At 38.4% G+C, this 16332-nt stretch overlaps 1 protein-coding gene across 3 annotated transcripts in view; it reads right to left on the reverse strand.

Moving 5' to 3' along the window:
• Positions 1-1975: 1975 nt before the first annotated feature.
• LOC104224986 (BEACH domain-containing protein B) overlaps positions 1976-16332 on the reverse strand; it is a 46965-nt gene continuing 32608 nt past the window's right edge. For 2 of the 3 annotated variants that reach the window (XM_009776727.2, XM_009776728.2), the window contains 9 exons: positions 15807-16256; positions 15677-15723; positions 15495-15588; positions 15093-15299; positions 7059-7184; positions 6599-6970; positions 6289-6520; positions 3488-4253; positions 1976-2397 (listed from right to left, as the gene is read on the reverse strand). In XM_009776727.2, coding sequence (XP_009775029.1) covers positions 3556-4253; positions 6289-6520; positions 6599-6970; positions 7059-7184; positions 15093-15299; positions 15495-15588; positions 15677-15723; positions 15807-16256 — 2226 coding nt within the window. In that variant the 3' untranslated portion in view covers positions 1976-2397; positions 3488-3555. Of the gene's footprint in view, positions 2398-3487; positions 4254-6288; positions 6521-6598; positions 6971-7058; positions 7185-15092; positions 15300-15494; positions 15589-15676; positions 15724-15806; positions 16257-16332 lie in introns of those variants that run through there. The other variant, XM_009776729.2, reaches the window with a different exon arrangement.

Here is a 16332-nt window from a genome sequence, read left to right on the forward strand (position 1 = left end):
CAATCGGTCAGTTGGTCAATTAAAATATTATTGATGTGAAGTAATCTCATCACATTGATATGTAGCTTTAGTTTTAATAATTATAAAAGTACCCTTATTTGTCAATTTCTTCCAAACCAATGAACTAAAAATATTCAAGCATATATAATTGATAGTACAAAAAACAATCAATTTACTTTTTTTACTGCATACATATTAGAAAAATATTTGTTAGAAGGTAAATGTAAAACATATTATCAACATTAGTATTAGTTTAGTGATCACAAAGTATATGGCTATACAAATGATTGGCCCCACTCGATAAGAAAAATTGCTATACCGAAAATTCATTATGAACACCTCGTATCGTCTCGACTAAAAATAAGTTGGATATAATCAAATTAAACAACCAAAAACAAAAACCATTTACATATAAGAGAATCGTTATAAGTTTTTATAGGAGTCATGTAATGTTCATTATTCTTATTAATCAAGAATGGAAGCCATCAAATTCTTTGGCTTCAGAATTGAATCGAGAAAGTGAAAATAAAAGGAGTCTAACGCAAACAAATCTTTTAGATATTATATTAATTATATTGTTATTAAAAAGTTTATTCTCATTAATATTGGTACACGCGCAATGTGCGTACACTAATACTAGTCATATTAATTAAGCTAACGAGAACACGCCCTAAATAGCAAGGTTATGAATAGGCCGAGGTAGCTTATTATTTTTAAATAAAATTCTCAAAGGATGAAGTGAAAGATACTGAATTCACATATTTATACATAAAGTTACAGTGACAACTTCAAAAACTAACTCAGCACAATCTGTGTCTTTGTTAAGCATTCAATATCCTTCTTGTTGGCACAAAGAAGCATTCCATCCTTTAAAAAAAAGAAGTATTTTTTTCCTATTCAAGAAGTATTTCTCAGTAAAATGACAATGTCTATTACTTTCCTAATTTTGTTTCTGAATTTATTTTCATTTTGTACGTCCCATGAATTTATGTTATTGGTATACCTTGGGTACCAACATACTGTCATAACAAAAATTGCTTCACTAACCCCCTCGAAGAATTTTATTTGCATAGCCAGAATATTATTTCCAATCAGGTTCTCATTCTCTAGAGTATACCTACTACCTATATATATAACTAGCGTTTGGACATAAATTTAATTGAAACTTGAAAAAAGAGTTTTTGAAGTTGTATTTCAAAAATAATTTTTGAAAGTCGAAATTATATTTGGACATGCATTTTATTTGAAGAAAAGTTGAAGTTTTGTGAGTGGAAGAACAACTTTCACTCAAAAACTTGTTTGAAACTTTCCCCAAACATGATCATATTTCATAAACAAATAATATTTTCAAAACTTTTTTATGGCCAAACGGGAGCATAGTATTTTCGTATTTTTGTCTGAAGTGATGAAAAATACTGTTGGGTTTTTTTTTTTTTTTTTTGGGGGGGGGGGGCGGGGGGGGGGGGGATGGGCACTCTAGCTAGAGAGTACTTGTTTACTTCCCTAGCTAGCGGTAAGGTAAAGTCTCTGAACAAATTTTTGGGATAACTTCAGCCACTGGTAGCTTTTCAGTCCTTAAATAATTTTTTAAAGGATTAATTGAATTGTCTTTTAAAGACCATCCATGCTTCATATGCTTAATAAAAAAATGACCAAATGGAGCTCATGGATATGGCTTAGCTACACTTCTTTACACAAGAAAATTCCAAACAGAAACCCCCAATACTACTGATTTTGCACCAGATCCTACCTCTTGTTGTTTGAAGAAACACTTCACTTCAATTGGTAACTTTCAACAAAAGCTGAGATGAGACTTTGGTCCTTGGTTCAACGGAATGTCCATTCTGCCTGGTGCATTATCATACGCCGTATCGAGTAAAATTTAAGCATCCAAAAAAGGAGAAAGGAAAAAACAGGCTCAAAACAAGATGCTCACAAATGAATGGAAAAGTTCAACAAAATGGAGAGAACAGGGGAATCACAATGAATTTTTATTAAATATATAGTTTTCCTTCTAAGGGTGTGAAGCCCATCTATACAAAAATCATTTGGGGCTAAACACCCAATGATCGCAATCACAAGGTGCTAATTTCAATGCTGTTTGATTACTATTGTTAATACAACATTTGAGGCCTATCACAAAGAAAATGTGCACAAAATGCTGTACATTAGGTGGTGGCAACTGCTTTCAGATAGCTGAGTATCGCAAGTTGAGATGGGGCTATATTCTGCCATTCTTTATCATTCTACAAGTTGAGGCTCAAAGAACCCTACCACGGATACTGCTATAATAACTACTGAAGAAAGATCCATTTTTTCCTCTTCAAAAAATGGAACCCCAATCAGGTACTCCAATGATATAGCTGTCCGTCTTGACTTAATGTGCTTCATTTCACCCTGAACACCAATACAAATGAACCAAGAAGGTTATTACCAGACGACAAAACCAAACATCCGGGAAAATGATGTATGGGAAAACATAAAACCGCCATTTATATTAGACAACAAGAGTAAACAATACAAGTACTTGGTACTACATTTTAGAATTGGGAGATAGAAAGGGAGGACACTTCACTTGCAAAAGAGCAGGATCTTGAGTACAAATGCTACAATTCTTAACAAGTGAAACCATCGGTTTGCCTAGACTGGGATTCATCGATTTGATTATTTAGTCTGGTCCAAATTAAGATGCACCTTGCCCTAGTATGGCTCTGGAACAAGATGTTATTGCACGACATCCATCTGGAGATTGATGCTCAAAACTCCTAGGAAAAATGCCTTCGTCTTGCTATATGTGATCTTTAGAGTTGCTATAAATTTGCCAATTCATGTCCCTGACTTGCAGCAGCACTGCTTCTCTTGGCAAAGCACGCTAACAAACTGTTTACAAGAATCATTTTGCTACTCACAGATCAAACGAATGATGAAAATAAACTGGGACACGTCAATTTTCTATCCTGCAAACGGACATCTTAAACCTTTGGTGGGACCCTACTGCATATTGGTGAACTTCTCCATTTCACCCTTGGAGACACAGAGCAAAATAAATATACAAGCTCCTAGCAGGCAAGGCCATCTGCTATTCATTAACATTTGAAAGAATGACCAACACTGTTCAATTGGGGAATTAACAATTTAACATGTTGTTAAGTTGTTTCGCAAAACAATTCCAAATTTAACATTTTAATGTTCATCTGTAGAGGGATCTTGGGTTGATACGTAATCATTAGGTTCCCCTGGTGAAGCATCTGTTATGGCTTCTAGGTTGAGATATTTGCTCAAGCTTGCATCTAGTGCAGCTTCTTGAGGGCAGAGCATGGAGTACATGAAATAAAGATCAGTACAGTAAATACCCTTAGAGGGGCAGCAACAATAAAAAGGAAAGAAACAGGAAAATGAACTCATACATAATAGTTCACTGCCAGGAAACTAACAATAGACTCAAACCATATGAACCTTTTTTTCCATGAAAGACCTAGAAGCATACCTCAACTCGGCATCACCTTCAGTGATGATATTGTTAAATTTACACTGCAGCCCTGAACTGCAAATTCGCTATGTCACAGAAGCTTTGGATTTTGAATTCCTCGGAAAGCTAGTCTTACGAAGTTGAGGATTTTCTATCGAATAAACAAGAAGACTTCCATCCTTGGTCCCAGCAACAAAGCATTCTTCCGGTGTCACAGTTAGTGAAGTTACTATTTTCCCGATTCCATTGTACTTGCCCACAATCTCAAGTGAGTTCATAGAACGTACAATGATCTGCCCTTGATCTCCAGCACAAACCAAGAACTCACCACAGCTACTCAGTTCAAGACAGTTCAGGCGGCCATTGGATTCCGAAGACGAAATGTGTTTCCCATTTATAGAATAGAGGTGCAAACTAAGATCATCATCAGAATAAAGAACAATCCTCCCATGACGTGATGCAACAAGCTTTGACAATGGACTGCCAGATGGATGCCGTAGGGATCTAACATATCTCCCATCCCGTAGCGTATGGAAAACACAAGTTCCATCTTTTGATCCACTTATAACTATATCAAGCTCAAGACTTGCATACAAGCACGTAATAACATCATCATGACCACACAAAATATGGGAAGGGGTTTCGGCAACGATGCTATCTTTTCTAGGAATCTCTGCTTGAGTATGCTTTACTCGTTTTTCAGGGGTTCTAATGCGAAAAATCTCCCAGATCATTACTGTTGTATCGTAACTTCCAGTAGCCAGGATGCTTCCATCAGATGTAACTGCAAGAATTAAAATGGTTCAGAACTTAGCGTTACTGAAAAATATAGGATAACTAAGAAATATATCATTCCAGTGACGTAACCGGACAATATATTTTTGATAAAGAAAATAATTTTACGGATGTTAGAAAAAGAAAACTCCTGTATACAAGAAATATACCCAAAAAGTAGAGAGGACAGATATATGAATGCTCACAGACCATGTTTCTGTACTTAAGCTCAAATCATGTCATCGTGCCGAAATAAAGATAAAAGTGAAAAATAATATAAATATATATAAAATAACAGTGATGATGATGATAATAATAATAATAATAAACGTTCTCTATATTTTACTGGCACGTAAATCTATGATAAGGTCAAAATACTCCTAGAAAAGCAATAGGTTCAAAATCAACGTACTAACACGACCAAAACTTATTCCAACTGATAGAAAAGAGGATTGCTTTTTGAGAAGTTTCTTTTTTTCTTTTTAGATGGGTAGGATGCATATTGCAAACTCTGAAGACTCGCATCAACTGTCGAGGCGATAACTGTTACTCTTCGATAATCTTCATCCTAGACAGTTGGTAAAGATCTAAAAGTCATCAAAACAAAGAGATACCAATTTAACATTCGGAAGGTGACTATTTTTTCTTGGTAGAGGAAGCCAAGGACCAAAAACAAGAAAAAGTTTCAGAACTGTGCCCTATCCTGCTCCTAGTAATGAATATTGTCCATCATGTGAGATCATTCTTACCACCTCTTAGAGGGAATAAACAAAATGGAAATAAATATTCACAGATAAATACACTGCCTTCAATAGTTACGGAGCTCTACTCCACATTGATTGTTCCTCTTTGCCAAGATTGAACCCCAAGTGTTTGATATTTTGGTATTCTTCAACATCAAAAATTTGTTAATTAACTGTACCGACATGATAGGAAACACACCCCTCAACTTTGGCATAATAACTTAGTCTGTTCTCATATAAATACTCAGCCTCCACATATTTAATGTTACTATCCAGTTAAAAAATTCTCAGTTCCTAACTGATTCACTGCACTATAAGCAAATAAGAATTGTAGTATAACTATTGTTTCCTAATCTCGATTAATTCCACGCGGTACCTGTTACCTCCTACCAGCACATATATCAGGTAACTCTGTCCGTAAAGGCTTGGATAGATGAGAAGAAATCACCTAGTGTTGTATAACTACTGTTTTATCAGGTGCGATAAAAGCTTTGCCTTCTTACTTTAAAGTCCTTATTCCCAAAATATGCAATTTCACTTTTTAGAAATCTCACAAGCCTATTACTCCCTCTTTGGATCAATATAATTTAAAACATAGATGGAGGGTGGAGACTAACATTAGATGGTTTGTGCATTGTGAAGAAAAAGATTAATTGGGAAATCAAGAAGCTTGGGATAGATGACAATGACAAGATGTGATGATAAAATATCGGAACAGCTGTTCAGTTGTTTTGCGCATTCCCCATGAATTCAAAACAATTTTTAACTATAGGATGAGAAGACCTACTTTCCATTTTTGCTTGTTTCCTATGAAACAAAAAATGGAAAAAGCTAAGCAAGAGATCAAGAATCAGGAGACAGGAGTATTATGAAAATTACTTGCTCCACTATAATATATTTATTTACCATTTTTTAACATGTCGCTTTGCACAAATTTTCAACAGAAAGATACTATAAGCACCCAATTAGACAAGTCAGAGGTCTGCAATTTTAAATGGACAAGTAATTCAATGCCAGGAAGGTCTGGCTAATAGTTGGTTTATAGAAGATGCCAAGTACAAGAATTGTACTTTACATCCTTCGAACAACAACAGGATTTTCTGGACTGCTAAGTCAGTCTAATGTCAATGCTCTCAGTTCCTAATTACTATCCCATGACAAGAATCATTTAGAAAATTCATGCTTCCAGCGCTCATCTCATATAGGTTCTCAGCTTACTTCATTTTTCGAGACACTCAGTGTGTAGATTTGTTAGTGAGAAGCTCCAACCAAGTTGCCACATATTTCAGTCATGAAAATTACCTGCAATGCAGCTCACAACATCTTTATGTTGTCTAACGCTCTGCACCATTCTGCCATCAGTTAGCGATATAACCTGAAAGCTGTTTTCACAGGTACCACATGTTATCAAAAAATTTTCAGATGTTGTTGATAATGTTCCAAAGCATTGTGCTGCAAGCTCAATATTTTCAGCCAAAGGACTCCCAATTTTCCGAGGGGGAAGAACATCAGAACCAATACCGAAAAAAGGATCCTGCAAGAAAGTTAAAAATGACTTCAAATCTGACTAACTAATCATAATGCTTGACCTTGTTATTTCTCTAAAACTTACCTGTGAGCCAGAGAAGGTGAAGTTCCCACCGGATTGCAACTGGGTGGTCACCCATGTCTTAACCGACATGGTGAGGCCCTGGTTCACAAGGACAATGTTTGAGTCCAGCACATTAACATACAGAGTAGCTGATGAAGAACTGCTTCCGCATGAAGCAATTGATGTTAGGTTAATAGAACCAGGAGCAAATCGTAGAGGATGGGCAATTGGAATTGGAGGTCCTCTTCTAGGATGTTTCTTCCGGAAAAGTTGAATTGGTGTTTGACCAAAGTTGGCAATTTGATCTTCTATTGCCGACCTTTGCAATTCGTCATCCATGGTATCCAGATCCACAGCCCCTTCATATGTCAAATAATAAAAAATATTTGCTGCCTGTATGACAATATCTCCAAAAATTCAGTGAATTCAAACCCTACAACTGGTTCTAGAATTAATTGATGCTAAAGCTGATTCCCCATACCTCAACTGCTGGTTTTCCCCGCTGCTTGTAACCAAACACCAAATCAATCCAGTGGTGGAGATTTGAGCTCACATATTCGCTTTCAAGGGCTTCTCTGTTCTTACAAATAAATTCCTCGGGAGAACCCTGTACATGCATTTAAAAATACATTAAATAGTAAAGAAGAAAAAAGAACATCACAAAGGTTAGCTCCACAAAAACAGCACTAAGAGGGTGCCCACTTATATACAAGTGACAAAAGAGCCAATCAATTTTGCTCCAGGAGGGAACTGGGAAATTCAAGTAACAAGTCCAAAAAGCCAAAAGAGATAAACATTATCATTTCAGTCTATGCACTGCAACAGCCTTGTTTTCAAGACATCTACAGTTCATCTTTTCCCATACTCGTAGTATGCATGCTAATACCGTGTTCCATAATAAACTCTTTTGCATATCTATCTTATTACTAGTGTTACTACAAGTTACTGCTTCTCAAGCGATGCGAAGCGAGAGGATTAGTGCCTCATAGGTGAAGGCATGCGCTTCAGAGAAGGAAAACACAACCACTCTGCATATTTTCAGACTAACGTAGACTTTTAATTCCCTATCTGCTCGATCCAGTGTTATCAAAGGAGAAAAGCGCAAAATTCTTTGACGTCCGTTGGGGCTTTAAGCGCAAAGTGCAAATAAAGAGTGGGCATGAATAACAAATATATGTGTGTAGTCCAAGACTAATAATTATAAGCATGAATAACAAATATATGGACAAAGAAATTGAATTTTTTTACGATAAAGCGAAATATCATATATGCAAAGAAAGTTGAAGTTGCAGATTATCTGCTTCTCTCTCTGGCTAAGGTCGAACAAAAAGATCAGGAGTTTACTTTTGTTGGAATTCTGGGGAGTTGGTGGCTTTTGCCCCTATCTTCATGGCAAGAGACGTCATCTATGCTTAAGAGCAAAATTTTTGAAGAATTTAAGCTAAGGTCAGCTGTTAATTAGATCAGATCGAGTTAAATTTATCTTTGTTGTAGGTAATTATATTTTCTGTAGATCCAATAGAAAACATGGAAGGCAATCTATGTTCATACTTTGAGTGCACCAGAATTAGATGATCTGTTCATGATTTTTGCTTTTGAATTCTACTTCACTTGTATCTTCAGAACTAGTTTATTTGGGTCCAAAAAGAGTTATAACCAATAATGATTGTAGAATATCCCTCTAATAGAAGGTCGTCTTATTATCTTCAATATTAATGAGCCACAGAACATTCCAGCACTCAACTATGAACCGTATTCAGTTTATTGTTCTCTCAATTCTTTACACACCGGTCAGTCACTATAGGAGGAGATATTTTTCTTTGGCTCCATTTATTTTTCCGGAGCAGAAGGTCTACCGGAAACAGCCTCTCTGCCTTCTTAAAGGTTGGGGTAATGACTGCGAACACTCTACACTCCCCAGACCCCACTTGTGGGACTACACTGGGCATGTTGTTGTTGTTGCCTCCTCAAGATTATGTTCACTGGCAAAGTATGCCTTAGAGCCTTGATGACGACTCCGAAGGGCCCGCTAAGCGAGAAGCACTCAACATGTTTTGCGCATCACTACAAGGCTTAAGCGCGCCCTTGACTACACTGTTAAGAGCTTAAATAAAGCGCTACTTACGCGAGATGGAGCGCACAACTTCACTTTAACCGATTTCAGGGCTTAAGCGTGCCTCAAATGAGCCTTCAACAACACTAAATTGAACCATGATAAACCCCTGTTTATTTGCACGAACAGAGAATATCATTTTACGGTGTTCAAATGATTTATATTCAGGGTCTATGGCGTTTTACCCGTTTCTCTAGCCAAGAGACAAGAAACAAGTAAAGCCAAAATTCCATGAAGTCGTTTGGGTGCATAATAAACTAATGAACTCAATTTGAAACCAAATTATGATGGATTGAGCACATTTTTGCTACTTCAAAATGATACTCCAGGATGCATCATTTTAAATAGTAGGAACTAAAAAATCACAATTCTTACTGCACCTTTGCTGCAAACTGCTCTTCTCTATTGCTTTCTCCAAAGACTACTAGTTCCATCCAGCAAAACTGAGTTGTACTTTCCCATTTTATCACTCACACTCCATCTCTAGATTCCCTTCTTATATATGTTTCACATGACAAAGACCCTTTTCATGTATGTAGGGTTGACGTATGGATATAAATGGGTTGAACTGAAGAATGAGAAACTCTGTTCTATTTGTACCAACAGTTCAACATGATATTTATGGTTTTCGAATGATTCATTTCAGGGCCTATTTTTTTCCTTTCGTCTAAACAAAATACAAAAACGAGAAAAAGCCAAAAGTAGTTCCTTTCCATATAAAATTGATTCTCCGTAGAACAGTTAAGCTCACTTCCAAGATAGAGGAGAGGAGCACCTGACATCGTTATTTGATGACTAATGAAAAGAGTAGAATTGCAGGCATCATCCATATAATAAATCCCCTTATAGATATATTCCATGCCCAACATTGGGTATACAGGAGCATCAGAAATGTTTAGGAAAGTCCTAAACTATTCCACCCACTATTTTAATGTTTTGAGCTGGATGCTTAAACTCTTTCACATGTTATCAGAGAAACTCTTTTGGTTAACCTTGCTCTCTTAGCCGCAAATTCAATCATTAATCCATACGTGAACAATTGACTAGTTACTGTTAGAATAGTTATGTAAATAGTAGTAAATAACCTTAACCCCATATGTATTAGGAGGACATGTTATGTATATATAGGGCTCATTGTATCATGTTTAACATAAGAGAATAATATCAATAATATTTCTCCCGTGCTTTCTCACATGGTATCAGAGCAACCGTGAGAAATTTATCGCTATGCATAAATTCCAGCCGACTCCGGGAAGAGAAAACAGTTAACCGGAAGCTCTTTTTTCGGCAAAAACAAGTCTGTCCTCAAGAATCATACTATCCGTCAGTGTTGTGCAAAAACCAACACCACCGGAAAGTAGATCAGAGCTCGGCGACCAACCCATTCAAAAATCTCCGGCAGAAAAGGCTGCACGCGCCGCTGGAAGAATTTCTCCGGCGAAGATCCGACACCCACGCGCCGGCACGTGAGGCACTTTCCGGGCACTTTTTGATGAAATTCCTTCAAAGCAGTTGAATCGCCCTCAAATTCCGAGCCTACCCATAATTTTATTTTTTAATTCCGACCACTTTGATTTTTTCCGGCAACTACAGTAATTTTCCGGCAAAAACAGTGTTTCCTTCATCTGTTTCGGCGAGTTTTCAGTTGATTCTTTCTGTTATTTGGTGATAATTTTATAGGTCTCACTTCAATCCAACGATGTCTTTGGGAGTCGATGCCTTCGGGTCTAAAAACCCGGGTTCTGGCAGTTCCGGTGTTATGGTTACCTCAGAACTTTTAATGGGAAGTTCAAACTACTTAGCTTGGGCTTCGTCTGTCGAGTTGTGGTGTAAAGGTCAAGGTGTTCAAGATCATCTAATCACGAAATCTAGTGGAGGAGATGAAAAGGCCAAAGCACTTTGGGAGAAGATCGATGCTCAATTATGCAGTATTCTGTGGCGATCTATTGATTCCAAGTTGATGCACTTGTTTCGTCCATTCCAGACATGTTATTTGGTTTGGGAAAAGGCTCGCACTTTATACACTAATGACATATCTCGTTTCTATGATGTGATATCGCGGATGACAAATTTAAAGAAACATGAATTAGATATGTCTACTTACTTGGGACAAGTACAGGCAGTCATGGAGGAATTTGAGAAGTTGATGTCAGTTTCTGCGAGTGTTCAAAAGCAGCACGAGCAGCGACAAAAGATGTTTCTAGTTCTTACTCTTGCTGGGCTTCCTAATGATCTTGACTTAGTACGCGATCAGATTTTGGCTAGTCCGACTGTCCCCACAGTTGATGAATTATTCTCTCGATTACTTCCCCTTGCTGCAGCACCAAGTCACCCAGTGATCTCATCACAGACACTCGACTCATCTGTTCTCGCATCCCAGATAGTGGACAATCAGGCATCTCATACTATGGAGAATAGACGAGGAGGAGGTCGTTTTGGAAGATCTAGACCCGAGTGCTCTTATTGTCATAAACTTGGACACACCCATGACGTGTGCTATTCTTTACATGGTCGACCACCCAAAAATGCTTATGTTGCTCAGACCGAGACTACAGGTAACCAGGGATTTTCTTTATCCGAAGGGGAGTATAATGAGTTCCTTCAAAATCGAGCAAGTAAGCAGACATCTCCACAAGTAGCCTCTGTTGCTCAGACTGATACTTCTGTTGCAGGTAATTCTTTTGCTTGTGTTTCCCAGTCTAGTACTCTTGGACAATGGGTTGTGGACTCAGCCGCTTCTGATCATATCTCTGATAATAAATCCCTTTTGTCAAATATTGTGTATTCACAGTCTCTTCCCACTGTTACTTTAGCCAATGGGCCTCAAACTAAAGCAAAAGGAATTGGACAAGCGAATCCCCTACCCTATATCGCTCTAGATTCCGTTCTTTATGTCCCTGACTGTCCTTTTAATCTTGCATCTATTAGTCGTTTAACTCGTGCCCTCCATTGTTGTATATTTTATTGATGATTCTTTTATTATGCAGGACCGCAGTACGGGACAGACGGTTGGAACAGGACTTGAATCAGAAGGCCTTTACTACCTTAACTCACTCACTTCCTCCGAGGCATGTCTAGTTACAGATCCCCCAGACCTAATTCACAGACGTTTAGGACATCCAAGCTTATCCAAGCTTCAGAAGATGGTGCCTAGTTTGTCTAGTTTATCTACATTAGAGTGTGAGTCATGTCAGCTCGGGAAACATACCCGAGCCTCATTTCCTCGTAGCATTGAGAGTCATGCAGAGTCTGTTTTTACTTTAGTTCATTCTGATATATGGTGTCCTAGTAGAGTCAGTTCAACCTTGGGATATTTTGTTAGTTTCATTGAGGATCATTCAAGATGTACTTGGATTTTCTTAATGAAAGATCGTTCTGAGTTGTATTCTATATTCCAGAATTTTTGTGTTGAAATTAAAAATCAATTTGGTGTTTCTTTCGCACTTATCGCAGTGATAATGCCTTAGAATATTTATCTCTCAATTTCAGCAGTTTATGACTTCTCAATGAATTATTCATAAGACCTCTTGTCCTTATACCCCTCAGCAAAATGGGGTTGTAGAGAGAAAGAAACATTATTGAGACTGCTCACACTTCTCATTGAATCTCATGTTCTGTTGCGTTTTTGGGGCGATGCAGTTCTCACAGCTCGTTATTTGGTTAATCGGATGCCTTCATCTCCCATCCAGAATCAGATTCTGTATGCAGTATTGTTTCCCCAATCACCCTTATACTCTGTTCCCCTCGTGTTTTTGGGAGCACTTGTTTCGTTCATAACTTAGCCCCTGGGAAAGATAAGTTAGCTCCTCGTGCTCTCAAGTGTGTCTTCCTTGGTTATTCTCGTGTTCAGAAGGGATATCGTTGTTACTCACCTGATCTTCGTAGGTACTTTATGTCCTCTGACGTCACATTTTTTGAGTCTAAACCTTTCTTTACCTCTTCTGACCACTTTGATATATCTGAGGTCTTACCTATACCGACCTTTAAGGAGTCTACTATAGCTCCTCCTTCACCTTCCGCCACAGAAGTCTTACCCATTCCAACCGTTGGGGAGTCTAGTGTGGCTCCTCCTAGACTCCCCGCCACAGAAACACCACTCTTGACATATCATCGTCGTCCGCACCCAGCATTAGGCCCAACTGATTCACGTCCTGCACCTGACTCTGCTCCTATTGCGGACTTGTCTCTTCCTAGTTACACCGATTGCACTTCGGAAAGGTATACGAACCACCCTTAATCCTAATCCCCATTATGTCGGTTTAAGTTATCATCGTTTGTCATCACCCTATTATGTTTTTCTATCTTCTTTGTCCTCTGTTTCCATCCCTAGGTCTACAGGTGAAGCATTGTCTCATCCAGGATGGCGACAGGCTATGATTGACGAGATGTCTGCTTTACATACGAGTGGTACTTGGGAGCTCGTCCCTCTTCCTTCAGGTAAATCTACTGTTGGTTGTCGTTGGGTGTATGCAGTCAAGGTTGGTCCGGATGGTAAGGTTGATCGTCTTAAGGCTCGTCTTATTGCCAAGGGATATACTCAGATATTTGGGCTCGATTACAGTGATACCTTCTCTCACGTGGCTAAGATAGCATGAGTCCGCCTTTTTCTATCCATGGCTGATGTTCGCCATTGGCCCCTCTATCAGCTGAACATTAAGAATGTTTTTTTACACGGTGACCTTGAGGATGAAGTTTATATGGAGCAACCATCTGGGTTTGTTGCTCGGGGGGAGTCTCGTGGCCTTGTATGTCGCCTGCGCCGGTCACTTTATGGTCTAAAACAGTCTCCTCGAGCCTGGTTTGGTAAGTTCAGCGCAGTTATCCAGGAATTTGGTATGACTCGGAGTGAAGTTGATCACTCTGTATTCTATCAGCATTCTACTTCGAGTCTCTGTATTTATATTACCGGCAATGACCAGGATGGTATTACTAAATTGAAGCAACATCTCTTTCAACACTTTCAGACTAAGGATCTGGGCAAACTAAAGTATTTTCTGGGTATTGATGTCGCTAAGTCTAGCTCAGGTATTGTGATCTCACAACGGAAGTCTTAGATATTCTGGAGGAGACAGGAATGACAGGTTGTAGAACTATTGACACTCTGATGGATCCGAATTCTAAACTTCTGGCAGGACAAGGGGAGCCTCTTAGCGATCCTGCAAGATATAGGCGGTTGGTTGGTAAATTAAATTACCTTACAGTGACAAGACCTGACATTTCCTTTCCTGTGAGTGTTGTGAGTCAGTTTATGGATTCTCCATGTGATAGTCATTGGGATGCAGTTGTTCGCATTCTTCGGTATATAAAATCAGCTCCAGGCAAAGGTTTATTGTTTAAGGATCGAGGCCATGTGCAGATCGTTGGATACTCAGATGCTGATTGGGCAGGATCACCTTCTGATAGACGTTCTACTTCTGGATATTGTGTCTTAGTAGGAGGAAATTTGGTATCTTGGAAGAGCAAGAAACAGAATGTGGTTGCTCGGTCTAGTGCAGAAGCAGAATATCGAGCAATGGCTATGGCGACATGTGAGCTAATTTGGATCAAACAGTTGCTCAAGGAGCTGAAATTTGGTGAGATTAGTCATGTGGGACTTGTGTGTGATAATCAAGTTGCTCTTCATATTGCGTCAAATCCAGTGTTCCATGAGAGAACTAAACACATTGAGATTGACTGTCACTTTGTCAGAGAAAAGATACTCTCAGGGATATTGCTACAACGTTTGTGAAGTCGAATGATCAGCTTGCAGATATTTTCACCAAGTCCCTCATCGGTCCTCATATTAACTACATATGCAACAAGCTCGGTACATATGATTTATATGCACCAGCTTGAGGGGGAGTGTTAAAATAGTTATGTAAATAGTAGTAAATAACCTTAATCCCATATGTATTAGGAGTAGGACATGTTATGTATATATATAGGGCTCATTGTATCATGTTTAACATAAGAGAATAATATCAATAATATTTTCTCTCGTGCTTTCTCACAGTTACATTTTAAGGAATGTCTTTGAGATATCTAACACCTTACATCGGGTATATAGGCACATCCAAAGGGGTTAATAGACACATGTATTATGCCACTCATTGCTTTAAGCTTCTATACACTGGAGACACAAATTTGAAGATTTAAATCCTCTTTGAAATGGGTCTTTATTCCAATCCCTGCATATCAGGAGAGCTTTTTGTATATGATAGCCCACAAAAACATGCTATAGCAATCATCTGTGTTGGGCTGGAGTCTGGTTATAGGCATAGAGAACCTCTTATAATTTGCTTCCAGTTCCCTTTCTTAGGCATTTTTCATATTTTCCCCCTCAGGTGGGATACAAGCACTCATCATACAGCTGAAGAAAAACTTAAACCACGCCTTCAGTAGAAATATGCAATGAGACCATACCTTGGCCCATGGCGGTAGGCAAATATCACCTATTGGTTCTCCATCTTGTTTGACACCAAAATGGTATGAGTTTGAGTTGATCAGAAATTCTGGCATGTAAAAGAATTCAGGAATCAACTCTTTCACATCACTTGTATTAGAAAGGCAGTTCCGATATGTTCCTCCAATGCTATGAAAAAGCCGGTCAGCATGATCGAATTTGCCACCCTAAAAGTTGAGAAAACAAAGAGGACAAAAAAAAAATTATTAGTCGTTAAAAACTTTACCCTGGGTAGAAGACACAAACTCAAAAACACAATCAATCTCGACACTGCCGGGTAGATGAATCACTAAAGGATTAGACAACTTTAGCTATAAACTATCGAAACCAATGATCAATAGTATGAGCTATACTCCAAGTACCTGAAGATTACGGTGGAGGGCTGTAAAAGGTTCCAACCTCAGGAGGTAAAATAGCACAATTCCCATGCTTGAGTAATGAGAACCATAGTAAAAACTGTTTAAAGCAAGAATGATTGCACATCATGTACCGTATCAAAGGTTACGTTTTGAAGGATATACCAAGACGAAAATTCAAATATTACCTGGGAATATCAGGGTCACAGAAGTTACGATATCTATCCTCAAAGACCTGCAGAGGTCAACTGGTATTGCATCACAAACAGAGAGCTATAATTATATGCGAACTTACTCAACAAATAAGTATTGACTAACCTCAAACCTTTTAATATCCAGTGCTCCAACAGGTTTTGAAAGATCCCTAAAGGTCGAAGATTTGTTAAAATCAAGAGTCTCCGAAGAATAATCAGCCAGAACCCAAGGGAACACGGGATACTGGGTCAAATCATTGTAAGATCTACCAGCAAGAGTGTTCAGGATCATCAAATACTCAAAGTTTGTTATCTCCCTCCTCTTCCAGCGTTCTCTAGCATTTTCTGCCATCTCCAATGCCACACGTCTGTCCACAAAGGAAATAACTCCAGCCTTGTCCCTGTAACCCTTGGGAAACATACTCTCATTTCTGTTTATAACTATTAAGCTTCCAACGTCTTTGGCATCCTTTTGCGACGCAAAGTTAAAAAATACAGGAGCAGTGGAATCATTGAAGAAAATCTCAATTGCTGTATATCTTAGCAAATATCTAGTCCAATGGACAGCCTTTACCTACAATGAGAAACGTTTGAGAAGATAAGATTTAGGACAAAGAATATGAATTAAATCTTACAGAACAGCTTCAGCT

Source organism: Nicotiana sylvestris, chromosome 4 (assembly GCF_000393655.2).
Source record: "Nicotiana sylvestris chromosome 4, ASM39365v2, whole genome shotgun sequence".
NCBI lineage: Eukaryota > Viridiplantae > Streptophyta > Magnoliopsida > Solanales > Solanaceae > Nicotiana > Nicotiana sylvestris.